General features: G+C 51.5%; 10 protein-coding genes across 10 annotated transcripts; 5 read left to right on the top strand and 5 right to left on the bottom strand.

Moving 5' to 3' along the window:
* Positions 1–64: 64 nt before the first annotated feature.
* On the bottom strand, positions 65–1,452 carry M436DRAFT_71088 (HAD-superfamily hydrolase; the record flags this gene model as incomplete). The annotated part of the gene is made up of 2 exons (XM_013574345.1): positions 65–1,052; positions 1,103–1,452. 2 exons carry the CDS (start codon positions 1,450–1,452, stop codon positions 65–67), a joined length of 1,338 nt encoding a protein of 445 aa, XP_013429799.1.
* A 1,024-nt stretch (positions 1,453–2,476) lies between these two features.
* M436DRAFT_26748 (uncharacterized protein) lies at positions 2,477–3,322 on the top strand (the record flags this gene model as incomplete). The annotated part of the gene is made up of 1 exon (XM_013573944.1): positions 2,477–3,322. A coding segment is annotated over one exon (846 nt), but the record flags the coding sequence as incomplete, so codon positions are not given.
* A 2,675-nt stretch (positions 3,323–5,997) lies between these two features.
* M436DRAFT_41095 (PLC-like phosphodiesterase) lies at positions 5,998–9,057 on the top strand (the record flags this gene model as incomplete). Its single annotated transcript, XM_013574009.1, has 1 exon — positions 5,998–9,057. One exon carries the CDS (start codon positions 5,998–6,000, stop codon positions 9,055–9,057), a length of 3,060 nt encoding a protein of 1,019 aa, XP_013429463.1.
* A 980-nt stretch (positions 9,058–10,037) lies between these two features.
* M436DRAFT_71085 (Phox-like protein) lies at positions 10,038–11,153 on the bottom strand (the record flags this gene model as incomplete). Its single annotated transcript, XM_013574344.1, has 1 exon — positions 10,038–11,153. The coding sequence occupies one exon, from the start codon at positions 11,151–11,153 to the stop codon at positions 10,038–10,040; it is 1,116 nt and encodes a 371-aa protein (XP_013429798.1).
* Positions 11,154–11,493: 340 nt separating this feature from the next.
* M436DRAFT_41973 (uncharacterized protein) lies at positions 11,494–12,138 on the top strand (the record flags this gene model as incomplete). The annotated part of the gene is made up of 1 exon (XM_013574169.1): positions 11,494–12,138. One exon carries the CDS (start codon positions 11,494–11,496, stop codon positions 12,136–12,138), a length of 645 nt encoding a protein of 214 aa, XP_013429623.1.
* Positions 12,139–12,809: 671 nt separating this feature from the next.
* On the bottom strand, positions 12,810–16,751 carry M436DRAFT_40996 (hydantoinase B/oxoprolinase; the record flags this gene model as incomplete). The annotated part of the gene is made up of 1 exon (XM_013573990.1): positions 12,810–16,751. One exon carries the CDS (start codon positions 16,749–16,751, stop codon positions 12,810–12,812), a length of 3,942 nt encoding a protein of 1,313 aa, XP_013429444.1.
* Positions 16,752–17,223: 472 nt separating this feature from the next.
* On the top strand, positions 17,224–18,093 carry M436DRAFT_41487 (uncharacterized protein; the record flags this gene model as incomplete). The annotated part of the gene is made up of 1 exon (XM_013574078.1): positions 17,224–18,093. One exon carries the CDS (start codon positions 17,224–17,226, stop codon positions 18,091–18,093), a length of 870 nt encoding a protein of 289 aa, XP_013429532.1.
* A 288-nt stretch (positions 18,094–18,381) lies between these two features.
* M436DRAFT_41307 (major facilitator superfamily transporter) lies at positions 18,382–19,914 on the bottom strand (the record flags this gene model as incomplete). Its single annotated transcript, XM_013574048.1, has 3 exons — positions 18,382–19,194; positions 19,243–19,680; positions 19,732–19,914. The coding sequence occupies 3 exons, from the start codon at positions 19,912–19,914 to the stop codon at positions 18,382–18,384; spliced, it is 1,434 nt and encodes a 477-aa protein (XP_013429502.1).
* A 632-nt stretch (positions 19,915–20,546) lies between these two features.
* Positions 20,547–22,618, top strand: M436DRAFT_71081 (uncharacterized protein; the record flags this gene model as incomplete). Its single annotated transcript, XM_013574343.1, has 3 exons — positions 20,547–20,731; positions 20,790–20,830; positions 20,904–22,618. 3 exons carry the CDS (start codon positions 20,547–20,549, stop codon positions 22,616–22,618), a joined length of 1,941 nt encoding a protein of 646 aa, XP_013429797.1.
* Positions 22,619–23,713: 1,095 nt separating this feature from the next.
* M436DRAFT_71080 (beta-glucosidase) lies at positions 23,714–27,156 on the bottom strand (the record flags this gene model as incomplete). The annotated part of the gene is made up of 9 exons (XM_013574342.1): positions 23,714–23,877; positions 24,021–25,124; positions 25,181–25,353; positions 25,415–25,912; positions 25,973–26,049; positions 26,101–26,552; positions 26,608–26,712; positions 26,818–27,007; positions 27,064–27,156. 9 exons carry the CDS (start codon positions 27,154–27,156, stop codon positions 23,714–23,716), a joined length of 2,856 nt encoding a protein of 951 aa, XP_013429796.1.
* Positions 27,157–27,930: the final 774 nt, after the last annotated feature.

Here is a 27,930-nt window from a genome sequence, read left to right as displayed (position 1 = left end):
AGTCAATAAAACGATGATGAGGGTATTGGTGAAAAGAGGATCGCGGGATGTTGAGATGAGCCTTCTAGTTCTTGAGAGCGGGAGGAGTCGAGGGACGAGAAGGGTTGGGAGTGTCTGAGATGGCAGATCCCTCAAGTTTCTGCGTGACCCCGAGAATCTCGCGAACCTGCTTCTGGCGCTCACGCTCGATACCGTGCATGACAGCATCCAGAACGTTGGGGACGGTGGCCTTGGGCTCAAAGCGAGGGGTTGTGCCGTGCTGGTAGACACCAGTCTCGACCAGAATAGAGTACCAGTTCTGTTCGGTGACCTTGTTGAACTCGTTGGTGCCACGGATGTCGGACTCAGGGGTGTCTCCGACAAAGTAAATGGTCTCCGGAGGAGCGTCAATACCGTGGGTGTACTTGCGCCAGTGTTGCAGGAGACGAGTGGCGAACTGGAAAGTACCAATCTGAGGTTTGCCGAAAGCAACCGTCTCCAAATCTTTACCAGTGACGGCCTTGTACATAGCCTCGAGGGAGACGCGGAGAGCACCCATGCCGAGACGAGTGTGTTCGTGAGAAGCGGACCAGATGACATCGTTGTGGGAGAAGAAGACGGGAGGGCCCTCATCCAAAGTCTCGGAGCGAGTGCCGACGACACCGCCCTTGGACATCAGAAGATCAAGAATGATCTGCTGGTCACCGGCCCAATCACGGCTGTCGGCGAAGACGAAGATGGCCTCGATCTTGACGTCCTTGAAGTCACGCTCGCGGGAGTGCTTCAAGTCATCCTCGGTCATGGTGCGGAAAGGTGTGGTGTCAGGGTTGTACTTGATGATGTCTCCGGGAGTGACGACGTCCTTGAAGCCATAGCCCTCAGCGACCTGACGGCACTTGTCGCCCTCACCACCAATGACGAGGACGGTGTTGTACTTGCTAGCCATCTCCTTCATGGGTGTGTGACCACAAATGAACTGACCAGGTGAGACTTCGATGTCGAGCTGCTTGCTGAGCTGAATGCATCTCTCTTGCTCAGTCTTGCCACCACCGTTGGTAAGGAAAATGTAGGGACTGAAGAGTCAGTATTGAGACTTTGCCGTCCCGAAGGAAAAAGAACTTACATCTTGATTCCATATTGATTTTGACCGTTGAGCACCTTCATGGCCTCAATAGCCTCGGGAATAGGACGTCCACCACGGATCAGAACACCATCGATATCGAAGGCGTACGCATATCTGTCGGTGACACTCGACTCCTTGGGTGTGTCAGAATCCTCAAGAGGAGTGATTGCTTCAATCTCTTGTCTGGCCAATTCCATAGAAGCCGCGATATCGTTGGCTTCCTGGTCGACGAGGTGGGGAGGTACGACGATGGCGGGGCCACGCGAAAGAAGATCAGCTGTGGCATCCTCGCTGGACAACCTGCGCAGAGTGCGCGGTCTGGGAGGGTTGGATTTTGTGGTAGTGCTCATGGTGGCTCTGAAATTTGATTGTGACTGATATGAAGGACAACACAGAGGAAGACGGAGAGAGAGAAATATGTGGGAACCGCGTGCGGGGAAAAGAAGGAGAGTGTCAACAACCTAGAGGACAGCGAGCGTCATGGCCGCCTATGTATATATGAACCGAGAAAGCACCTTGGGTTCCTGGTGCCTCTGGTTGAACCTAGCCCGACTCCGCGCGATTAACGTAAAAAGCCTCTGACGAGTTAGCGCGGCGGACCATTTGGTCAACGCTCACCAAAAAATGTTTGCGGCTCAAATGGATACTGAGCTTCATCTCCTCGACGCTGCAGTAACGTGCTATACCGCATCTCAAATCCGAGGTCCAGACCCTGTGGATGGCGCCAGGTCTTAAAGAGCGTCGTCTGGCGATATGAATGGCGTACAAATGATGTTTGACTTGTCTTCAGTTGTCAAGCGCAAGGCCGATGCTTGTGACGACATGGTGGCGCTTTCCCACGTTGCCGGCGAGCGTTCCTCCTCCGACCTCCCGTGTTTTGCTGTCTCAACCGATTGTCGATGTTGATATGCCGTACAAATCTGCATCAAGGCGGATATAACTAATATTGTACTCATCGATAGGATCACGTCTTGCATCCCTAGTCGTTTGGATCCGTGAGTGTATAGAAGATTCGATCCGAGTGTAATCACCGTTGAGATCTCACACATCGTGCAAGAGTTTGAGTAGGTGATTGATCGAGAGATACCGGCTCAATGTCCATGCAGGATTGTTGGTCTGGCAAATTGACCATAAGAAACCCTTGCTCAGCATAACTAGAGTGTTCATGCTCCGCTTCGCCCTCGCTTGGAGCCATTCCTCAGCAAAAGGCGTGTCAGATAGGTCGGAGAAGTAAAAGTCGCACTTGGTGTTTGACCAGATTTGGAAGTGACTACCCACACGGGTAGCTTCCTTAAGTATGGAAAGATGTAGGATAGCTTTTCAGCGCTGGAGGGATTTCTCACCTCACCTCAATTATTCACCATTCCGAGCACCATGAACTGGACTGGAGGCAAGCTACGACGAAACTCGAAGAGCAAAGGCAATGCGGTGGTTGAACGTCAGAAATCACACTTTGCCAGAGCCCGCAACAAAGCGCACAAAAAGGCTACCTCTTCGACCAAAGGCTGGAACGACACTTCCCCCACCCGGCCTGCATCTCCTCCGCCACTCAAGAAAGCTCGAACACAGCACAAAAACTCTGCAAGAGTACAACAATGGTCTATATCTGGTCAGAAAGATGGGCACCGCCTTGTAGGAGATTTTGTGCTGCCACCAAGGGACAGCGAAGTCCACGTGAGGGTGGGCAAACGAGCCTTTGCCAGTCAGCTCGACACGACTGTGGCTAGTCCTTCGACCAGGGTTCGATCGCACTCGGTACCTCACTCGGATTACTCCTCCAACTCAATGCTCCTCGACGATTTCGACCAGCAAGGCTCAAGAACCAAAGTCTCCGATAGTGGCGGATCTCATCATTCGGATCAAGGCAACAGCTTAACATCATCACGCTTTCCAGAACGAACACGGTTCGCATTGAGCGACTCGTCAGAGGACATCCTGCAGAGCCAGGATGATACCCGGCATCCCTCAGACTTTGCGGCACGTGCAACCTCAGTTGTTCATGCTATCACAGGTTCTGAAAATACTTCGAACAACACATCAACCGAGGTAATGCAGAGTAGTCCGGATACGGCTGAGAAATTAGGAGTCTCACCGGTCAAATTGCGACATGAGCATCCGGACATCTCTGGAGCTTACGCTCTAGGTTGTGCTACAAGTTACAGTCACGAGGACCTTGAAGATAAAGATGATGCTTGGCTGAGATTCATCCAAGAGGAGAAAGTGGAAGTTGGTCATGTAAAAAGTGATCGGTTTGCTGCACCTCAATTTGAGAAGCAAGCCTCGCCAAATGCTCTACCTACTTTGACCGTGGTTCAAGACGAGCCGCAAGATGAGCCGCAATACGCGGTCAGTCTTCGTGACAGCACCCCGCATTCGTCCTGCCCAACAGCACGCGCGTGTTTGCTCGAAACAGGAACATTCAAGCGGATAGGCGGTGAGACAAGCGAGAAAGGACCCAGACTCGGCAACGACGATCAAGTATGGAGACGTTTCGTGCTGGGCTACGATCCGGCGGAGGCTTCATGACTATTCGTTTCCATCAGACATGGAGCGTATGGAATTCCAACTTCGAGACGTACTCGAGACGTACACATTCAGGGGTCGCTGGAAGAGGTGAAGAGTGCTACCACAAACGTTTTCGACTCCATCTGAGACTTGACCTCTTCGAGACATACAGCGGTTTCTTGCTTGCTACTGCAAGGTAAACGGCCAAAAGCATGCCACACGCAGTTAACGACATGTGGGGTTATGTGTTGTTCTTTCTCCCAGCACACGGGAATAGTTTCTGACATGTCGCAAAAGCTCCACGAAGTCAGACACACATGGCTCCTTCAATGCGTGTATATCACTATCGAGCGACTCACGTGGTACAAGATAGGATAAGCCGAGCTTCTTATGCATGTCTACAACCACAACCTCTTATTAACAGATGACGGTGAGGTGCTTGTTCACGCACGTGTTGACTGCCCAGCCCCTTGTCAGCATGAACACGGTTGTGGCGTAGGATGTAAAGCACTGTAACGCTAATGCGACAGTATGTTTAACGTGAGCGCCGGCAGGTCAAGCCGTACCAAGGACTGTTTGACGACTCCTACCCTTGATACTGAGATATCCTGATACTCACCCCACAAAGATGTCGTTGCCTGACGTTTCTTGCGCGAGCCGCAGAACAGTTTCGGATTGCGATGCGAAGTGTCCCGTCTCATGCCGTCACGCTGTCCAAACTTCAGGGCCGGATAGGGTTGAGGAACATGGATGCTCTCAAAGTATCCCAATCTCGTTTGGCTCCTCTGAAGGATTCGAGAGCGGTGGGTTTAGCTACATGAATCCGTATCTAACGGCTGCGAGTTGCAACCCCCTTCGAAAGTCGGAGCGAGTCTGGCATCCTAATTCCCGACGATGAACAAGTTTGCCCAGCTACGGATCGACTGCACGGTGATGTCTACAGCCTGGGTGGGCCTTGGGACGATGACAAGCCTGAGGGTGCGGCTATCTAGCCGTTGTGCATTTAATACGGTTACGGGCATATATGAATTGCGGGGGAAGATTTCAATCAAAAAAACAAGGTGTCGCGGCAGATTGCGATGAACATTCGATGGAGCGTGTTTCAGCTGCGAGGGCTCGGAGCGGATGCGGCCGGCGCGTGAAGTGCGTAAAGATGCAAGTTTCGCCTTACCGTCACCTTACATGGGCCCTGGTCAGTGATCACGGCAATTGGGAGAGTTGGCGAGTCGCAAGTCCCAAGTTGATGCTGGCGTGAGCAGGAATCGATTACCTACCAAGGACTTGAGGGCCAGGGAAGCAGGTTTCGGTTGTCACGGTGCATGACAGGCAGCAGATGCCCAGAGGACATGGTTCCGTGGGCCGTGGGATGCAGTGGTTCCTTTTCGTTTTAGTGGAGCTGTCAGACTAAAGTTAGCCTACGACGGGGGTAGGATGAGCTTGGCGAGAGGCATGTTGGAGGTTTCGTTGCAGTTTTAGAGGGTGCCAAGTCAATGGTAGCCGTATCAGGAGATGATGCGAACAGTTCTCGAAGGAAGCAGGCAGGCGTCAGCGCGGTTGGTATGTGTTGGTCGTGCATGCGTGCGGAAGGATTCGATCATGTCCAGGGGGTCGGGCTCAGATCATGACATTGACTCTTCGGCTGACGGCAGGACGAGCCGGGCACTTTTTGCGCCAACGCCAAATAACCATTCACCCTTCCTTTTTGCTCTTTACCTACCATCGCCCGGCCTGTGTCTCACCTCTCTCCTTCATCCCCGGTCTCCGCTCCGTTGTTGCTGCTGCTCTTGTTCAAGACTCTTGCTACGCCCTGCCGACCTACATACGTTCCTTACCCACTCGCATCGCCCAACGGCCTCAGCCTCCCGGAACAAACTATTCTCGTCAAGCCCCATCAGCCTTAAGCTCCATATTCTATCGCGACCGCCTTGTCTTGCGAGATCCATCTGCACCTGCGCGCCACCCGTCGCATTACCAACACCCATACCCCCCGGATAGGCTAGTCCTTGGAAGATGCATCACCGCCTCGCCATTCTCTCGACATGAGCCTGACCCAGTCCTACTTCGCCGCCGTCCCTTCGCAAGAGTCGCCTCGACACGACCTGTCACTCAACCACCACAATGGCATCTATACCGCAACACAACCTCTTATGATCCCTACCAGCGCCCCTTTCTACCCGAATTCATCTCTCGCCATGGCCTACACCCCTACATCCGCCGCTTCAAAGGCCTCGACAGCTGCCAATAGCCCCAATGATGCCTCCATGTCACACTACCAACGCTCCGTTGACCGGGCCGCTCCTATCTCTCTGCCGCCTCCTGCCATGTCAGACTATCCTTCTCCCGCGCCTGCTGTGTCCTCGTCTTACAGCTCCATGACCGAGGCCTTTGGCATGTCCAAGGGCACTGGTCTCATACGCCGACTATCTCGTGGTGCCCACAACAGACTCAGGCGACGTCCTTCAACCACGCAAACCAATCGCATCCGCGACCAAAGCGCCGGTCCCGTTCTAGTGCGGAGAAGGAGCGACAGCACTGGTCAGTCCGATTTAGCCGGTGATATGTCGGACCTGGATCTTGGACGCACTTCAGAGGATGGCAACGAGGACAACATTACTTCCTACCCACCTCCAGAGTCATCAATATCTCTCGGTCTTCAAGCTAGTCGTAAGGTTTCAGCAGCAATGGCCGAAGGTGGTGTTGCTCCAACCATCTCATCAGTTCTGGAGCAAGGCACCTGGCTCACCAAGGTCACCAAGAAGAAGCGCAAAGTCCTCAAATTTCGCTTGGACCCTCTGGCTGCCAAAGTGTGCTGGAACCCCTCAAATCCTTCCAAACAGTTTTACATCGATGATGTCCGCGACATCAGAGTTGGTGCTGAGGCAAAGTCATCGCGCCAGGATATCCAGATTCCTCCAGACCAAGAGCGATGCTGGATCACCATCGTCTATGACGCCTATGAACGATCGAAGGGAAGTTCTATCAAAACCATGCATCTTATCGCTCCAAACGACTTCATTGTCAAGCTATGGACTGATGCGCTGAACGTCGTGTCCCGCGAGCGTATCGAGATCATGAACGCGCTATCAGCGAACCCCGAAAAGAGCGAGCGCAGCATGAGGATGGCGTGGAAACAGGCCACGTCACGCAAGAATCCTGACGCCGAGCCAAAAATCGATTTCGACGATGCAAAGTGGATCTGTCGCAAACTCGAAATTAATTGTTCCATCAATACCGTCCGTACGCACTTCAATCACGCGGACCATGATATGGTCGGGGAGCTCAACTACTCGCAATATCAGTACTTTGTTAATCTGTTCAAAGTCCGCAAGGATGTTCAGTCACTCTACTACGGCATCAAGCGCTCTGAAGAGCCAGAGTTGAGCCAAGAGGCTTTCCTTGATTTCTTGCGCAAGGAACAACGCATCGATGTCGACAAGGATCGTGCGTCATGGGAAAACAAGTTTGAGCTTTATTGTCGAAGCGCCTCTGGGAAAACCACTGATCGACAGGTACCCCCCACCATGAATCTGCAGGCTTTCCAGACCTTTCTTTCCTCTGGGTCGAACGGGGCCACTGCATCAATCAAATCCGACCCTACGCTTGATCGTCCACTAAATGAATACTTCATCTCAAGTTCCCACAATACATATCTCATGGGTCGCCAAGTTGCAGGTCTGTCCAGCGTTGAGGGCTACATCTCAGCCCTTGTCAAGGGTTGCAGGTGTATCGAAATCGATTGTTGGGACGGCAAGAACGGCTTGCCCATTGTCAATCACGGTCGTACTTTGACCACCGAAGTCATGTTCGAGGATTGCATTGCTGTCATCTCGCGCTATGCGTTCGCATCTTCGGTCTATCCATTGATCATCTCACTGGAGGTTCACTGTAATCCAGATCAACAGCTGCACATGGTCAACATCATGAAGCTTTATTTCGGAGACGCTTTACTTACCACACCTCTGTTGGACAACGCATCTGTGCTTCCATCTCCAGAAGAGCTCAAGAACAAAATTCTGATCAAGGTCAAAGCTGCGTCACAGCAATACGGAGCACTTGATATTGCAGATAATGCTAACGCTAGACGGCAACGAAGTTTCAGCTCGCCGTTCAGCCGAGCTGCAGACAACAGTGTTCCTCCATCACCGCTGCAGAACGCTGTGAATGGTGATGGACATACTACAAGACCATCAAACACCTGGCCTGTGCTGCGTGGTTCTTCATCTGCTCAAAGCACAGTGCCTTCAACATCGAGCTCTTCGGAGGACAGCGATAGCACGCCTGCCTCTGTTGATTCAAAAAAGAAGAACAGCAACAACAAGAAGACTAGCAACATTGTGCCCGCTCTTGGCGCGCTTGGTGTCTACGCTTGCGGCATCAAATACTCGGACTTCTCTGCCCAGGAAGCACGAACATACAACCACATCTATTCCTTTGCTGAGAACACCTTTGAACGCATCTCCAGAGATTCTGAACTCAAGAGCCAGCTTGAGAAACACAACTCTCGGTACCTCATGAGAGTGTATCCTGCTGCCATTCGTATCGACTCTTCAAACTTCAACCCGCTTCAGTCTTGGAAGCGTGGAGTTCAAATGGCGGCTTTGAACTGGCAGACTTACGACATTCACATGCAAATGAATGAGGCCATGTTCGCCGCCGGCACAGATCGGACTGGATATGTCCTCAAGCCAGAGGAAATGCGCTACACCAAACAATCTCAAACCAGCAGCTCCTTGCTGGAAAGTCTGAAACTCCACAAAAGAGGAAAGCATTTGGTGCAATTCAGCATCGATATCATCTCAGCCCAACGTCTTCCTCGACCTCGCAATCACAACCCTGAGCAAGGCATGAACCCGTATGTCGAATATGAGGTATACACCGCCGAAGACAACAAGTCTCGCGGCTATGCCAAGCACGATGGAGGCATTGACATCCAGCCTTCTGGTTTGGGACCCTCTGTGAAGAGAAGAACCAGACTGATCGAAGGCAATGGTTTCGATCCAAACTTTGGTGATTGCTTCAGAGTTTCTCTTGAAACCAAATACCCCAGTCTCGTCTTCGTCCGCTGCACAGTCTGGAACTCGCCCGACGGACGCAACGCCTCGTCCAACAGCACGCTCCTTGCCACTTTTACTGCAAAACTCACCAGCCTGCAACAAGGCTATCGCCACCTTCCCCTCTTCAACTCCTACGGCGAACGCTACCGTGATGCCAAGCTGTTCGTCCGCATCAGAAAAGATACACCAGTTGCTTTGTCGTTAGCTGAAGCAGAAGCGAACGACGAATCTAGCCCTACTGTCTCGGGACCGCGGGCGGAATCCATCAGACAAGGGTCAAGGTCATGGTCTAGGAAGATCTTCAACCGAGCCTCGAGCGAGAGAAGACGGAGACCACAATGGCCTGAATGGCAGGGACCTCTCAGCCGAACCTCCAGCACTGAACGATACTCATGATTCCACGGCCTTGCATACAATCACGCCTTCCTAGCCACGAGTTGACTTGTCGGCTTTCTCTAGGGTTTCTTATCTCTCCTCTGTTATCCGATCCATCTCATTGTCAGGGGGTCTCTTTCCTCTTTGGGCATCTTTAGGCGGGAAGTCTTTGGCGTTTACCTGGATCCATCGTTCTCGAATACCCCCCAACATCAATAGCGGTCCGCCTCTTCACTTTTTCTATGATTGATTATTCTACATCAAACACTCGTTGTCCCCGTTCAAAGAAACACTCGCTGGTGGCGTTCCTCTCCCTCTACGCTCCAATGAGAGCAATTCTGATACCCCTGTATTATTACCTCACTCTCCGCTCAACGATGTTGAAGCTTGAGAACAACGTTCGCTTCTTCTCCTTCTCGGCATTTTCTAGCCATGTTTCTTCTTCTTCTTCTTCTTCTTTTGTATACAATTAGATCTTGTTGTTTTCTTTCCATATTTCTTGTTTGGTTTACCCTCTGACGAGCCATCATATCGGGCAGGCACCGGTTCATGAAATTCGAGGTGGATGGTGTTGGGTGGACGGCGGCTATCAATTGAATCTTATGGTCTTTGTACCATCCTTCCCTCCCACGCTTCCTTGATGATATCTTCTAAGCACCTTGCTATCGTGAACCGTGATGTCTCTGGAGTGCTGATGATGTGTCCGAATCTGAGAAAAGTAGTGTTGTAATTCTCGTGCACGCCTCTCCGTCGTCACACGTGTAGCTCGCGGGATATAAGATAATGCTGAAGAGAACAAAAGAAACGCCATGCTGTTGACGTTTAAAAAAGAAAAGTAAATCAACAAGTAAAGAAGGGTATCCGTGTACTGAACAAAACTCCCAAACCCGAATGAAAAAAATGCCTAGCAGTCGAGCCGCCAGCACCTCGATCACCACTATCAACCATCCACCCACCACCTCTGCCGTCCTCCTGCTTTCCCCTCCTCGCACTGCCAAGTTCTAGTTGATCTTCTTGATCCTCTTCTTTGCAACATCAATCTTGCCTTGCACACGATCGACATCCGTATCCAACATTCCCAACATCTCGTTTTGCACCACCAACTCTTCATTAATCATGATTCCCATCTCCTTCATTCTGGTTACTGCTTTGCCAATCTCGAGAACGTCTTGCTCTTGCTCTCCCATGATGCGCTGTTGTAGCTGGAGCACACCTTTGTTGTCCAGTTCTCTTGTTTTGTCTGTTTCTTGAGCAGGGCCGCCGAGAACGCGACGGGAAGACCGCATGGAGGCTGTGTTGTGCTCGCCCCAGAGCGCGCGTTTGTCGCTTTCGGAGGCGGTGGCTGCGGCTGAGGTTGCGCTTAACATGCTTCCTTGAGGTTTTACGACTAGAGATTTCAATTGGGATTCCAGGGTTTCTGTTTCGGAGCGGGCGAGTTGGAGCATGTCTTTTCGTCTGCGCACTTCGCCTTCTCCCAGGCGAGAGGATTGGCCCCAGTCGCCGTCGCTGTCGTCTTTGGCTTTTGAGGCGGATTTGGACAAAGCGGCGTCCAGGGTTGCTAGGCCGGTTGCTGCGCGCACCAGAGAAGCCTTTGCAGAGGCGGAGATGGCGTGTTGTTCTTGTGCGGTGGCTGCTGCGTCTCGTTTCTTGAGCAGTTGGCGTGCTTCCTGCAATTGATCTTTTACAGATCTGTGCAGGTCTAGCCAGGCGGCTGGATCGGCAGCTGCATTATCATTTTGCTGTCTGATTTTCTGGGATTGCGAGGGATCGTTGGGCAGGCCTAGGAAGTGGCGCCAGGATGTCGAGGAGCGCCAGCGTGCGTCGTTTGCGTCGAGGATTGCGCGGACGTAGGCTTCGAGGCCGCGGCGGCGTTGCTCGGTGAGTTCTGCATTGTTGACGGTGCTACGCAGCCAGGATTTTGCGGGTAGAGGGGAGGGAGGTGCTGAGCCGGTTGTTGAGAGAAGGGTCTCGTGTAGGGAGGTGAAGTCGGAGTAGCGTTTGCGCGTCTCGTGGGTGCGGATGGGGAGGGCGAGTTGGATGTGGTAGAGCGTGTATGATTTGTTGCCTTGTTGGGCTATCGAGGTCGTCGGAATCGAGATCTGGAGAGAGGGCGCCATGGTTGTGTGAGGTGCAGAGAACGAGGAAGGGACGATGGACGTTAGGCACCATGTCATTGCTGGCTCTAGGCCGACCACACACGTGCCACCGAGAGGGTCGGCCCTCTGCCGCAAACTCTCGCATCCACCTTTGTTGCTTCGCTCGACATCTCGTCGTCTTTGATTTTTGCGTCAACACCTCACGCTCATACAATCAATTACCATGCAAGTCTGTACACTTCCTATCAGACAGGTCGCCTTAGGCTCGAGGCTATGGTACTCGGCCATCACTTCACGTGCTTTCTCTGTTTCCTCTGCCTGGATCAAAGCGGCCCAGACGGTCCAAACACCAGAACATGCAATGTCCAGAGATGCCGCATTGTCAGAAACACCTGGACTCGCACGGAGTTCCGCACTATCAGAAGACTCCGAACTCGCAAAACGCTCAACACGAGCACGCTATCAAGAGCGCCAGAATGCATATAAACGGGCCAAATATGCAACCGATCCCAAATGGCGAGAAAGACATAATGCGAGGTCGACGGCATGGGACTCGCTTCAGCGTACTTCTAATCCTGAATGGAAGGCTAGCAAGAAGGAATCGGCTTCGCTTTATTATTACACTAAGCTTAGAGAGGATCCGTTTTCTGTCATCCGAATCTCACTCCGCAACTGGGTCTATCACCTTCCTCTCACCAGGGATCGACTGTCTTGGAGGAAACATCTGCCAATCTTGACCGACGACAGGGTCGAACGTCACTGCGCCTCTTGCCATTACAGTCCACGTCGCGGAGGGAGTCGGCTTTGGTGGCAGCGACGACAGAGCCTCCAAGACGGTGCTACTCTCTATGATTGCAACAAGTGTTTCTGGAAAGATCCAGAGATAGCCTTGCCCCAAGGCTTTGAAGACGTCAAGACGGTGCAGCAATTATTCTTACGCAGGGAACAACTTCTGGGTATCAAAGCAAGACTACGGAAGAATGCCTTGCCGCCTCCCAACATATGAACAAAACCATCCTGGAACGCTCACGCGTTGATGAACTACAGATCAATCCCTAATGCTGGACGTTGATCGGGACCCGACATATTTTCGCGTATGGAGTTCAGAAGCCTTTCGCCTGAGCTAAACCTGATCGTCTTTGGTGCTCACGGCGAGTCATCCCTATCGGCTCTCTGTTTTCTCTGAGCGCTGTGTCTCTGCAATTCGCAATCTATGGAGACGAGTAACAAGCGACTGTATCTTGTTTGGCCATCTCGAAGCTGGAACCACCGTTACCATGATGAGCTCTTTCATGACAATCAGAACGAGGTGTGGCACGCTGCAGTCACAAAAGACAAGTCTGTCTTGTGTGCAGCAGATGTCACGATAAAGTGGCAACATGTGCTGGAACTCCCATTCTTACGCTCACATTGGTCGTCTTCATCCATCAGGAGGGTTATTGCTTTGTACAACTTGCTAGTTGCAACGCTCACCAGAGCCTTTCTGGCCCCATGGCTCTCGTGGATGTTGCAGCACTGTCGATGTCATGCGCTCACAGCCACTTCATCTCATCAGGAATGAAGTTTATGTAATAAATAATGTAGTAGGTCGCCAGTAATACCATCGCATTGCATAGACATCAAGCGTTGTTTTTGGTAAGAAAAGTCTTGTTGTTGATGCAAAACCAACTCCCACATCTAATTAGTCTCTTGCCTAGCCTTGTAAGCATTCACCGAACCACCAGCCAAGATCTTTGTCCGCGCTTTCCCTGTCACCTCTGCACCTCCATTCTTATCCATAGCACCCCAACCACCACCACCGGGTGAATTGATGACAATCCTGTCTCCCTCTCCCAACTTGATGGTTCCTTTGGCGCCGAGGTTGATCACTCTCTTCTCCTCCGAGTACTCGTCCTTCATGATGACCAAGTTGAGGCCAGACGCACCAGCGCCACCACCCTCGAGTCCGTATGGCTGCCTGCTGCGTCGTTCAGACAAGATCGAACACTGCACCGGCACCCTAAACTCAATATCCCTCACCGTGCCCTCGCCTCCCTTGAATTTTCCTTGACCACCTGAGCCTTCTCTCAATCCAAACTCCCTCAAGATACAAGGGTAACGTTTTTCAAACACCTCGGGGTCGGTGATGCGGGTATTGGTCATGTGGGTGTGCACGCCAGACTGACCTTGCCACGAGGGACCCGCGCCAGAGCCACCAGCGATGGTCTCGTAGTAGCCGAAGCCTGCGTGGTGGGCGCCCGAGACAGGGTCCTTGCCGCCAGTGCCGAAAGTGAGGTTATTGCAGCAGCCCTGAGAGGCGGCGCAGGCGCGGAAGGCGAGGAGTACCACATCGGTGATGCGTTGAGATGTCAACACGTTACCGCCCACGACTCCAGCACCTTTGGCCGGACTCAGCAAAGAGTTTTCGGGGATTTTGATATCGATGGGGTTGAGGCAGCCTTGGTTGAGCGGGATGTCTGAGCTGATTAGAGCGCGCAGACAGTAGATGATCGCCGAGTTTGTGATTGCAACTGGTGCGTTGGTGTTGCCATACACCTGTGGTCCTGTGCCTGCAAAGTCAAAAGTGGCGGAAAAGCCGTTCTCGGGGGAAATGGTGATTTCGAGTTGAATGGGAGTGCCGTCATCCATGTAATCGACTGCTTTCAGCGGCTTTCTGCCAAACTCTTCGTATTTTTGCTTGAGCAGTTCGCGCACGGCAATGTCAGAAGCTCGTTGGATGGCGTACATGTAGCGGTGTACGGTTGACAGACCAAACTCGCTGATCAAGCCTTTAATAAGAGTGATTCCGCGTTTGTTTGCTGCAACTTGGGCTTTCAGGTCCGAAATGTTGTCTTGCAGACATCTGGTACCGGAGCATCCGTCGTATTGTGCAGGGTCCTCGAGGAGAAGCTTTGTGATTTCTTTTTCGTTGAATCTGCCTTCCTCCACAATCTTGAGTGACTCGATGGCAGCACCTTCCATGTATAGTTGTGTGGAGGTAGGAGGCATACTTCCTGGGAGGATACCTCCGATGTCAGCATGATGACCTCTCGATGCCACGTAGAAAGCAATGTCATCTCCATCGAAGACGGGCGTGATGACAGTGATGTCTGGAAGATGTGTTCCACCACAAGAAGGGTGGTTTGACACAAGTACGTCACCGTCCTTCAGTCTGCCCTTCCAGAGGTCATGTTGGTACTTGACGGCAAACTGCATACTGCCAAGATGGACAGGAACGTGAGGTGCATTGGCAACCAAGCCACCATCGTTGGAGAACAGCGCACACGAGAAGTCGAGTCTTTCCTTGATATTAGTGGACACAGATGTCTTTTGCAGCGTTCGGCCCATCTGCTCGGCGATTGACATAAAACGATGTCCGAAGATAGACAGCTGGATGGGACTGAACTCGTCATTCACAAGGGCCTTGTCGACAGTAGTGGCAGAGGTCTCCTGATCTATCACGACGCAGCTCTCCAGCACATTGGCAACAGCATCGGGAAGGACGACGATGGTCTGAGTCTTGTCGATGATCAATGCTGGTCCGGAAATCTTGCTACCGACGGCAATAGCAGGTAGCTCATAAGTCGGAGTATCGAGGTACCCCTTAGCCTCATAGTACACACGATTCGTAGCGTCAGATGCAGCTCCGTGAGTATTGAGAGAAGCGGCTGACTGCAGTTGGGCGTACGGACTTGCGGCAATCTTCTCATGTGCCGCGCCAATCGCTCTGACTCGAAAGTCGTCAACTAGAATGGCCTTTTCTGGGAAGAGGAAGCCAAATTCGCGCTGGTGCCTCTCCTCGAAGGCTGATTGGAAATCAAAGTCTTCGCCCATGAGCACCATGAGAGAACTGCTTGATCCGGCATAACGAAGATTCAAGAATGTCTCGTAGGTGATGCCCTCTTCTGTGAAGCCTTGCTGCTGCAGCTCAAGAGACGCCTCAGCAGCGAGTTCCTCGAGTTGCTTCTGGATGGTTGGCTGAGTCTCTGCAGAGTAGGTCATGGCTGCTGGTTTTTGAACCTCGTGAACCACATCTGCCAGACTCATACCATAAGCAGACAGAATCGAAGAATACTTGTGGATGATGATTCGCGAGATGCCCAGTACTTTGGCCACAGAGCAGGCGTGTTGTCCACCTGCACCACCAAAACAAGCTAAATGATGCGCGGCAGTGTCGTGTCCTCTGGCTTCTGTCAAACTTCGGATAGGTCTGGCCATACCCTCATTTGCGACATTCAAGAATCCTAAGGCGACTTCTTCGGGTGTGAAGATGGCAGCGCCATCCTGACGTTGTTGTTGGTTGATCTCTTCAGTCAGTGCTGAGAATTTCTGTGCTGTGATATCGCGATCAAGTGGTTGGTCCTCCTTGGGACCAAAGATTTTGGGGAAGTACTCTGGCAACAGTCTTCCCAGGAACAAGTTGGCATCAGTCACGGTCAGCGGACCTCCCTTGCGATAGCAAGCAGGACCAGGATGAGCTGAAGCAGATTCGGGACCCACATGGAAAAGTCCGTTCTTGAACGTCAGAATAGAACCACCTCCAGCTGCAACAGTGTTTATGTCCAATTGTGGTGACTGAATAGAGACACCTGCAGTCGTGGTCTCGAAAACGTGCTCGTAGACGCCAGCGTAACGAGACACATCTGTGCTGGTGCCTCCCATGTCGAAACCAATGATAGGTCGGCGCTCTTCTTCGTCCCACGATGTTTGTGCGTAGCCAACGACACCACCAGCTGGACCAGAGAGGATGCCTCTCAGACCTCCGAACCTGCGGAAGTCGACAAGTCCACCATCAGATTGCATAAACTCGCAACGGGTGTTCTGAGCTCCAAGACCACCTCTGAAGTTTTCTGAGATTGAACTGATATATTGCTTGATAACTGGTGTGAGATAGGCATCTGCAGTGGCCGACATTCCGCGTGGCACTGCCTTGATCATAGGCTGCAGCGCGCTAGAAAGAGATACCGAGAAGCCCATGGCGACAGCCAAGTTGCCAACAAGATTCTCATGAGCGGGATATGCGTAAGAGTGTAGGAAGATGATCGAGATAGAGCGATATCCTTGGTCCCATAATCCTTCCAGAGTGTTCATTATGGCTTCGGGATCTGGTCGTCGCAGTACACGGATACGCTCGCCAGTAACCGCCTCCACGATGTCAGGATCTGCGGTATCCAAGTTCGTCGATTCGGGGTTCGGGTTCTCTGTGTAGTCCTCCATAGTCACACGCTCCTCGACCTCTATCACATGCTCGTAGAGAACATCAGGTTTTGCTGCCGAGAGATCGAAAATGCTCGGCCGTGACTGGTTGCCGATGAGGAGAAGATCTTTGAAGCCCTTTGTGATGAGCAAGGCAGATCTGGCGCCCTTGCGTTCAAGCAGAGCATTTGTAGCCACAGTGGTTCCCATGCGAATGGATTCAATGTGGAAGAGGTCGAGTAATTGACCTCTGGGATGGGGATGACCGGTAGCCAGCTCCAAAATTCTCCTGATACCTTCTGTTGGCGCATCTTGATAATTTGCTGGATCTACTGAAAGAAGCTTCAGGATAATGTCGTCGCGTCCAGGTATGGCGGCATGGACGTCTGTGAAGGTACCGCCTCTGTCAATGGACACCCGAATCTGAAGCGGTTTGATGGCCATTATTGTGAGATCAATGCTAGAGTAGTACGAGATCGAGTATGCTCGTGGTTTAATGAATGGTGAAGTAATACGATACTGAATATGCTCGAAACTTAGATGTCCTCCTCAAGGACTTATATCACAGACTTACCTTGAGCCCGATGCCGCCATACTACGCCAACTCACATAATGAGAACTGCCTGACTGACCAAGCACGATCGGAGACCCATACCGTAATGTGTAGTAGGCGAAGAGACGCGGCCGGAGGACGATAAGGAAAGAAACGATCGGGGACCCACACCGACGCTTTGGCCACCTCTCGCGCAACCCCACTTGTACCTTGATACTGGTCACAAAGTTTGCCCGGCTATCAGCATTTCCATAGACTTGGGCGGAGAGTATGATAGTGCCATTAGACCGATGTGTGTGAAATGATATAGTCGATATCAACCATGTAGATTGTTTCTTGTAAGGAAGACATTCACACGTCGATATGGCAAACACAAAATACCCGACTGGAGTCTCTGTGCGACTGGCTTCGAGAGATGGTTCCCTGACTGGCGTTACATCTGGCGTTGCACCCTCCTTTCTTCAAGCAAACCTCATCGTTCTTCCATCTCGCTATGCAGACGATTTCCGCCTCCTCTGCGCTCGGAATCCTGTCCCTTGTCCTCTCCTAGCCGAGTCCTCGCAGATTGGCTCTCACGACAGTCTGAAGTCATACATTGATGGCTTGTCAGGCGATGCAATCGCATCCGACATTGATATCCGTCACGATGCTCCCCGATACATGGTCTACCAAGACGGGAAGCTGGTGGATTCGCATGTCCCAGACGTCACTGCACAATGGACTGAAGACCATGTTGCATTCTTGATCGGATGCTCATACAGTTTCGAGACCGCTTTGGTCAATCACGACCTTCCACCTCGTCATACTGTCACACAGCGAAACGTCCCCATGTACCGAACGAACATTCCACTTTGTCCTGCTGGTGCATTCACTGGATCAACATACGTTGTATCGATGCGTCCATACGCACGTTCGGATGTGGAGAAAGTGAGGGACATAACTCGGCCATTTGTGACTACACATGGTGAGCCCATCGCTTGGGGCTGGGACAGTATGAGGAATTTGGGCATTTCAGATATCAATAAGCCCGACTGGGGAGATGCACCGCTGGAGATGGATGGTCAACCGCTGGATGTAACCAATCCGGATGTTGTACCTGTGTTTTGGGGTTGTGGTGTAACTCCTCAAGAAGCTGTGATGAGAGCAGAACTGAAGGGTATCGTCTTGGGACATGCTCCAGGACACATGATTCTGCTTGATGTCAAGGATGGAGACGTGTTCAATGTCAAGTAGTTTGTGTGCACGAATGGACATGTCTGCGAAAAGTGTTCGCAATTGTTTGTAGAGTTCAAATTACCTCCTTACACAATCAGATTGTTTCCATGTTATGAATGTACCAACCAGCGATTGTAATCTGTGTCGCTACCCGCTATCCAGCCAGATGTGATTTGATTTGCGGTATGATTAACTTATCGCACGAGCTCAAAGAAGACTATGAAGAATACCTGGATTCGAACATGTGATTTGTTCATTGAACTATATAATCCCCACATCAAACATAAGACATAAGTCTGGTCACATCTACAGATGGTACTTGAAATCTACAGCAGCGTCTCCGGTCTGCACCCTTCTAGTATCCTCCTCACCATCCGCAATTCTCTCTTTGGCATTGTTGCAGTGTCTAAGGTACAGCCACTTGCAAAGGATCAAAATCTGTGCAACACCAAGAGCTCCGAGCGAGAAGGAGTTGCCGAGGACATACGGACTCTTTCGGTAGATCTGTCCTGCTACAATACCAGCAGTGTTACCGATAGTCTGTTGGAAGCCAATAGCAGTGGCTCGGCGGTATTGTGGTGCAACATTGACATTGAGCCAACTCATGTTCAGCCCAGGTCCGTTGTAGACTGCTACGGCACACAAGAAAGTGCCTAGGAACTTGACTCCATGTGGTGTTGGGCAGATGATCAAGATATAGCCAATGATGCCGAAGATATTGGCAAAGGCTATCAGCGGTCCACGAATGCATGTTCGATCCGAGAACCAAGCGACAGCCATAAAGGCAAGACCGCCGAAGACGTATACCGGGATCGTGAGGTATTGCGCTTGGAGCGAGTTGTAACCCAAGGATTTGATGATAGATGGCAGGAAGGTCGAGAATCCGTAGAGAAGGATATCTTGGCAGAACTGAATGAGGCCACTGAGGATGACCTTAGGATCAGTCAGAGCAATCTTGACTTCCGCCCAGCTGAAGTGCTCGGATCCCATGTAGGCTGCGCGTTGCCTTGCTCTGACTTGCATCAACTGCTTGTCATCGTCGTTGAGGAAGTAGGCATTATTGGGGTCGTTGGGCAAGAAGGCGAACACGACAATTGCTACGCCGACTGAGAAGATACCCTACTACATGTCAGTCTGGATTCGATGAAGTAATGTCTAGTGACTGACCTCGATGATGTAGACCCACTTCCAGCCTGCCAGTCCGGACACTCCGTCCATTTGCAAGATGCCGTAAGCCAAAAGTCCACCAAAAGCGCCAGCGAGCGCCGTACAAACGAAAAGGTAAGCCACTCTCTTGGCCATCTCCTCTCTCTTATAGACCATCGTCAAGTAGAGGTTCAGACCAGGGAAGAGACCTCCTTCGCAGGCTCCAAGGACAAGACGCGCTGCGTAGAGACCACCAACGCTAGTGATAAAGCCGCTGAAGATGGTGGTAAGGGACCACACCACACAGAGACCACCAATGGTATATTTGGGGGTGAACTTCTTCAGAAGAACTGCCCATGGCGTTTCACTCAAAACGTAGGTTGCGTAAAATATCGAAACTGCTGTCGAAAACTGCTCTGCACTGGCACCAATATCCTCGGGCATACCAGCAACTTTGACCTGGGTCATGTCAGTGTACGAATTTAAGATACTGGTCTTCCACAAACTTACGTTTCCAATATTGCTGCGGTCAAGGAAGCAAGCCAAGTAAGTCAGCATGATGATAGGTACCAATGCTAAGTCCAACTTGGCAAGAAGCTTCTTCTCCCTGGCAGGGTCGATGAACTCTCCAAGTTGTACGTCGACAGCATGTTTCTCGCCATCCACCACGCGGTCGTCGTATTTCTCAGACATGATGGATAAACGATTAAGATGAACAACAGATGGTGAGATGGATGAACATTCGAGAGATGGGCTAGACTTATGCAATATTTGGGTTGTTACTTGCCTCCAGAGGTGACGTTTAGCCGATCTTCCTCCTATCTGGGAGATATGCCTTCAACCACGAGGCGTATCATACCCCGCACGACCGGGCAAGCTCTCCAGGAGATAACATTCCGGTACCTCACGAAAGGATGACATTGCGGTTGCGAACTCTGATCGGACTCAATGCGCGACAAGGAGAGAACGAGCGATAGCAGAATGGATCGGGGTCGACCAGCGAGCCAAGCCACTAGCCTGGGATTGGACGCGCTATCGCCATATCTGGAGGCATCCCGACACAAGCCGCTGGACAGCGAGGACCGGAGCAACAACTGACTCGTCATTTCCGTCGCGCTACTAATATTCATTATCACATCGCGTTGATGCCCCGAACCATGACCATTTCGTCAGTGCTCTGTTGAAACCCCGAGCATATCCTGCTTCGACAACGCTTCCACACATCCGCTCTCAGATGCCGGCTGTTTCTTCGCTGTACATGACTGTGGGGAAGTTTCTAGACTGCCATTTGACATGAACTGTGAGACCGATGTAGGACGGAAGAAATGGCTGCGAACATAGCAAGCACCTCGCCAGTATCTGAAAGCAACTTGACCCGCCCTGTAGCTTGCAAGAGATGTCGAGGCCGCCGCACATATTGCTCCAAGGAGCAGCCGATATGCGCAACTTGTAAGGAGGGCAATCACCAATGTATCTACGAGACCGGCCGCAAGATCGCAGTGTCAGAGAGGTGGGTCTAGCTCAGCAAGCAGAACCAGCCTGAGAAGCATTCGCTAACCTATATACAGCTACCTGCGAGACCTCGAAACCAGATTGAAGTCGTATGAGGGTACCTACCACTAGTCTTATACAATGCTGTGTGCCACTGTCGTGCTGACCCTTTTCTACAACAGATCCCATAGCTGTAGTTCCTCAGCCTCCGTTTATCACCTCGATCGGCACGGGAGATGATCCAGAGCTTGATGTGAATCCCCTCATGGACAACTTCGCCAACCTCGTCATTAGTCCGTCTGGCAAGCATCACTACCTGGGAAGCTCATCATCAACGATTCTTGGAAGGAGGTTTCGGGATATTGTGGGCATCACAAACCCCGGGTATGACTTTGATCGAGAGTACTCGACGTACAATCACTCTGCTCTACGACTGCGTCGTCTTTCGATTGTTGACAATGTTATGCTACCTCCCGCTGCTTTCGCGAAACGGCTGTACCTCGCCCAACATTCTTACATAGGTACTATCTTTGCGTTCTGCACCCCAGAAGTGTTCGAGGAGCAGCTCCAACAAGCATATAGAGGCCCTCCGGATGTGGGAGATAGAGAAGCCTGCCTTGCATATTGTCAGACACTGCTGGTCCTGGCTTTCGGTCAGCTATACTCTGTCAACCAATGGTCTGGCTTCGACGGTCCACCTGGGTTTGACTTTTTCACACAAGCTCTTCAATATCTGCCCGACATGTACGAAGAAGGATCCGTCCTGTTTGTAGGCGTCTTGGCCTTGATCGGATACTTTATGCAGAACCTCAATCGCCGCGACGCCGCCTTCTTGTACGTGGGCACTGCATTGAGGATGGCCATATCTCTTGCGTTACATCAAGAGGTACCAGACCCTCGTCTTGACGAGGCGAGTAAGGAACAACGACGTCGTATTTGGTGGAGTGTCTATTCTTTGGACAGAATACTCTGCATAAAGGGCGGCAATCCCTTGACTATCGATGATCAAGACATCGCGGTCAAACTCCCAAACCGACTCAGCAACGAACCTGAATATTGCCCGGCAGTATGTTTACGACACTATACGCAACTATCACGAATCCTTGGACGAATCATGAAAACGGTCTACAGAAAGACACCCAAGAGCGGCTCTACACTTATGGCTTCTGTCTCGGAGATCATGACCAGTCTATCAACATGGCATCGCGATCTACCTAACGAACTCCGCTTTGATCCCAACAAACTGAATGTATCACGAGAGTCTGTCTCAACATTCTTGCATTACCATCAGTGCATCAACCTCACTGCTCGCCCACTTCTCTTCCACGTCGTCGAGAAACGTCTGCATGGTAACGCTAGCGATCTTGGTAGGGATTGGAAGGAAGGATTGTCTTCAACAACCATCGCGGTCATATTGATGTGTGTATCGGCTGCAAAAGACTCTGTCACCATGATGACATTGGCTGCAAAGAAGAACCTAGTTGCCACATATGGCTACATGGATGGCGAGCATGCCTTTTCAGCAGCTATTGTCCTTGTCATGGTTTGTGTCGCCTTTCCTGCTAGCAAATCAGACATTGCTTCTATGGATCAGTCGCTCGAGTTGCTTCGCGGTATGGCTGAGAAGGGCAACACTTACATTGCTGCCAGACATCAACTTCTGTTTGATTTACGCTCCCTGATCTCCCTGCCATCTACCAACATCGCGTCTACGCCACCTGCCGTAGCGACGTCCCAGCAAACTATGACTTTTGTCGAAGTCGATCCGATGTTGTCATACGATGTTGGTGATGTAGACCTTGGGCTCTGGGAGGAGGGCTACATGAACCCAGATTATGACATTCAGTTTGATCTGACGCAGTTGACGCAAGCGGCACAGAACACGTTTGGTGCGGGACCAATCTGAGCCCAGTCTGCTTCAGGCTGGCATCATAGCCACTCGCGTTCTGAAGAGGAAGTGGCTGATTCTGCAATTCACACGCCGGAGGTTGACATGAGCAACCTAGGTTCCATGTCAACTTGTGGCATAGCAACCTCCTGAAAGTGTCTCCCGGACATGCGTTGTCACCGAACATTGTCCGCTACGCTCAGTCCCATGGTAGACCACAGAAACAGAGACAGAGGCTCAGCTACGCTATGCAAGTGCAGTCTTCGCTCATCAACCCACTACAAAGCATCTTCAGTACTTTTAGAAAACTTGGTACCATCGCTGGTCACTCTGGAGTACGCTCCTTATACCTGGCCTGCCTCTCTGTGTGGCTTGAGGTTCAACGCGGACATCCTTGGTACAGCCGGGAGAGGCTCAGGTCCATGTGTTCACGCCTACACACCTCGCGCCCTGCAAATCCGGATTGAAAGTCCGTTCCAGGTCGTAAGGCGGGGAATTCAGATGCAGACATCTGGTTCACGGACCTCCCGCTCTCCTCTTCCTGTGTTCCTCTCTTAGTAAAGTGGCTCGTGTCAAGTAAATCAAAGGTCGAGCAGAGACACGATTGTTTTGATTTCTCAGAGCAAAGTATAGAGAATTACTTTTGCATCTCACATTCCCGCCTCCCGGCTATCACTTTGATTCGTCGATAAGAAGAGTCGGTGTTCATCAGAATCGCCATCAACACTTCACAATCAAACATATGTAGCTCTCTCAATTCTGTATTCCACTTTTAATTCTGCTATCGTTCTACGCTTCTGATTTCTATCATTCGACATACCCAAAACGATATATGGGAGACGTAAAGCAATAGTCTGCGACCACGTGAGAAATGCTAATTCTGCCGGGAAGTGACGTTGGTGACCATTGCAGCCACGGTGCTTCCAAGTGGCTGGCATGTAAACAACAAAGTAAGCACAAGTCATCAACGTCACGGAAGAATACATAAGCAAGCGAAACATGATCATATTCTTCTGATTCTCTCTCTTCTTCATACTACTTTATGTACAAAGTCTTGCATCCCCGCCTCTTCTTCATCCTCATTTCATCAGTTCATCATGAGCGAAAAGCAATCTAAAAACGAATGTCATCATCGTGCGTGCGTCTGCTTTTCACAACTCCCGCTCGTTCTACCAAGTCGAGTGGTAACCAGAGGGCTGGGTGTAAGTAGTCCAGCTGTTGTAACCACCGTGAGTGGTAGAGTGAGATGAAGAGTGACTCGACGAATGGCTCGAAGACTTGGAAGTCGAGTGCGAAGAAGACTTGGACGAAGACTTTGAAGTCGAGCTCGACGAAGACTTTGAAGCAGACGAGCTCAAAGTGGCAGTGCCAGAGGTGTGGGGAACGGGGGGAACGGTGTAAGTGCCGTTTCCAGAGCCACCGTTGCCAGTGCCAGGGGAAGTGGCACCGTTGGCAGGCAGAGCAGCCTTTAGAGGCAGCTTTCTGCTGGAAGAACCGACGTAGACCGTCTTGGGATACTCACTGACGTACCAGTCGTCGAGTGCGGGGCTCCAGTTGCTGATGTCTCTGCGAGTGATCTGGGCAGTGAAGGTCTTTGAGGCACCGGGCGCGATAGAGAATTTGTCGAATTGACGCAGAACAACAGCCGGGTCGTCAGGACCACCAAGAGAGATGTACAGCTGAGGAACTTCCTCACCCTCGACGGAGCCAGTGTTGGTGACAGTGGCAGTGACAGTGTAGAGGATGTCGTAGAGACCGGGGTTACCGCCGGGAGCACCAGAAGCGGGGAGGAGAGGCTGAGGTGCGCTCGAGGCAGAGCCAGCTGGGAAGCTGTAGTTGCTGCCGTAGTAAGGGTCTTGGGACGAAGCGCGAAGGTTGGTGGAGTTGAGGTAGGGGTAGATGTAGTACTCGATGGGTCTAACATCAGCGGGGAAGACATAGTCGGCAGAGTTGTTCGAGATAGAGCCGTAGACAGGTGCAGCCTCGGTGAAGCCAGAGGCAGGAACGTAGGCAGGAGCCGAAGTGTTGACCGAAACGGAGATGTCAGAGTAGCTGAAGTTGGTGTAGGAAAGACCGTAACCGAACTCGTAGACGGGGGTCTCGCCGGCTCTGTCGAAGGCTCTGTAGTCAATGAAGACACCCTCCTCGAATTGGGTCTGAGGAGCTGCACCGCCGTTGTTGTACTCGTAGAGAAGATCGGTACCGTAAGACTCGCGGGTCTTGCCAAGGGTGAAGGGAAGCTTGCCAGAAGGGTTGACCTTGCCGTACAGGACATCGACAATGGCGTTGCCTGACTCTTGTCCAGGAACACCAGCCCAGAGAATGGCGGTGATGTTTTCGTGGTCGTACCAGTCATTGATCAAGACAGGGCCGACGGTATGAAGCACAACAATAGTGTTCTTGCAGAGGCCCGCAACGTGGCTGATGACTTCCTCACCACCTTGCCAGAGAGTAAGGTTGTTGCGGTCACCTTGATTGCCATCGACGATGATGTAGCCTTCTCCGGCGTCGGCATTGGCAAAGACTGAGAGATTATGTTAGCCGGGTCTCGTAGGTGTCATGGTATAGTGCAAAACATACCGATACAGGCACCGTTGACCTCGTCAGCACGCTGGGCGAGAACGTCAATCTGACTGAAGGCAGCACGGTCAAGGATACTCTCAACAGACTTGCCGTGAGAGCGGACTTCGTTCTCAATGGCTGAGTGAGGTGCAACCAGGTAAGGGAAGTTGGCTGTTCCGCTACCCCATCCCCTATTTCAAAAATTAGCATCCCACCACCAAACTGGACATTGAGAACATCACGAATACGTACATTGCGAGCGTGCCGTTGTCACATCCCCTATCAGAACAACCGTTAGGACCGTACTGATTGTCAGCAGCATCCTCCCCGAAGACTCCAACAAGTTGTTCGGTGCCCTTAAGCGGCAGAGCACCGTTGTTCTTCAACAAAACAGTTCCCTTGGCAGCAACCTCACGGATGTTGTCACGGTGATCTTCTTGAACATCGACGTGGTAGTTGAGCTGTTCGTAACCCTCTTGAGCAATGTAGTGACGGTAGCCGAAAGTACGGGTGGTCCACGAGGAAAAGTTGGGAGCGTTCTCGACCTGGTGGTCTTCTCTGTCGACAAGGTACCAAGCAGCGACGATACGAACGGCCATGTCGTCGATTCTGTATTGGGGAACAGTTCCGTTCAGGACGGCGATCGTGAGGTTGGCTCCCCAGAAGGAGGTACCGCTGTCGAAGCCAACGTCACCAGGCATGGTCATATCGAGGCCAGCAAGGGCACTAGAGACACCAGAGTGCTGTCCACTGCGGAAGGGAAGTTTTCTTAGCTAGAGAAGATTGATTGCATATGGGTACTTCACTTACGACCAGTCCGAAACCACGAAGCCTTGGAAGCCCAATTCAGACTTGAGAACCTTGTTCAGGAGGTGAGAGTTTTGGCACTTTGCTCAGTCAGCAAATATTCATCTCTCGAGTATATCCTTGATACTTACGACATAGCTGTTGTTGGCCTGGTTGTAAGAGCACATGACACTGCCAGTTCCAGCACGAACAGCATCAGCAAAAGGCCAGACGTATAGCTCGTGCAGAGTGATATCATCGACGTTGGCAGAGACAGCATCAGAGATGTTAGGGCCTCCCTGTCTGAAGTGCTCCTGCTCGTTAAGAATGTAGTGCTTGGTGCAAGCAATAACACCGGCATCCTGGATACCCTTGACGGTCTCAGCGTTCAAGATCCCAGAGAGTACGGGGTCGGGACTGAAGCCCTCCCAGTTACGACCACCCTCGGGACTGCGGCCAAGAGGACCAACGACGGGGCCGAGCATGACATCGACACCCTTGTCGCGGTGCTCGCTGCCCATGTCATTGCCGCGGGTGTAGGCGAGAGATCTGTCCCATGTTGCGGCAACGGTCACGCCGGCGGAGAAGGCAGAGACAAAGTCACCTGTAGTCCAGTCAATACACAGAAGACTTTGCTCTATTGACTGTCCATCACTCACCGAATCTGACACCCAAAGGCGAATCCTGCAGACACAGGGACTTGAAGCCTAGGCGGGGGATGGAACCAGTGTTACCAACACATTTCTCGGATTCCCAACTAGAGACTTGTCAGTGATGCAATTGTATGGCCAAGTCAAACAGAAACTGACCCAACACCTAAAGATGATTAGCAAAGCACAGACATTGCAAATTCCAACGCGCGAACATACCAGTGGTCAAATTGACCTTCTCAGCAAGAGTCAACTGAGACACAAACGCAATAGCCTTCTCATATGCGCTAGCCCATTCACCAGCACCAGTTCCCCAAGGAGAAGGATAGTAGGGGGGAGAAGTTTGGTTGAACTGAGCGCCAGCTACAGCATAAGGAACCTCGGAGCCAGGGTAGTTGGTACCAGGGAACTGCACAGAGTGTCAGTTGAACTGCTGTGCGACTGGGCAAGCTGCGGATTACTTACAGGAAGACCTGCAACAGGAGGGTTCGGGTAGCCGCCTTGCGCATTGGCCAGCTGAGCTGCCAGCAACAGTGCCAGGCTCTTGAATCCAGACATCTTCTGCGTCAATTGTATCTCAGATCGAAGACAAGAGTAGATGTGGAACAAGAAGAGGTGAGCAAGAAGGCTGAATGCGATTGTTTGTGCAGAAAGAGAAGAAGAAAAAGAGAGCTCTTTCCTTCACTTTCACTGCAGCTTTCCGTGCAATGAAACACCAAAGGTAGCTCAGACATGCGGCTATGCGAATCAATTTATAAGCTCCATCTGTACCTTCACTTGCACTTTTTACCGGCACAAACACCCGAGTGGAATATGCACCACAGCAAGAAATGATGCCATACAAGGATCTTTCTGGGGAGGGGCAGTGGACATTGGATGCTATATTGATCATCTATGCAGGCACGGCACAGGACAAAGAGAGGGGTGCATTGCAGTAGCGTTCACTTGTTGCCTCTTACGAGCAGTCTCCCATTGACGTGTTCGTCACTACTTGCTCTTGGTCGCGCAGCAAGGTGTGATTCTTGAAGACCGACGCGGTCCGAGAAGAGTGGAAGCAACGGGAGTAGAGCCAACGTTTCATGGAAAGAAGGTAAGGTGCCATGTGTGCTGGAAATCTTGGTTAGATCACCCCAAGGTTTGTAGATCATACCCATGGGGAGAGGTTCGTGATCGATTTGAGTAGAGAACGCAGAGCTCAAAGTAGAGAGCATTTGCGGCTCAAAATCTGTAGACATTGGACTCCAACTTGCAGCCTCGCATCACACCTTAGATATGTTGAGGGAGTCGGAATGGTATATCTGCCTACTCTACTCTTGACAACGACTTATCGTT

Source organism: Aureobasidium namibiae (genome assembly GCF_000721765.1).
Source record: "Aureobasidium namibiae CBS 147.97 unplaced genomic scaffold scaffold_4, whole genome shotgun sequence".
Classification (NCBI taxonomy): domain Eukaryota; kingdom Fungi; phylum Ascomycota; class Dothideomycetes; order Dothideales; family Saccotheciaceae; genus Aureobasidium; species Aureobasidium namibiae.
Note: the sequence above shows the minus strand (reverse complement) of the source record. Positions and strands in the feature narration are given on the sequence as shown.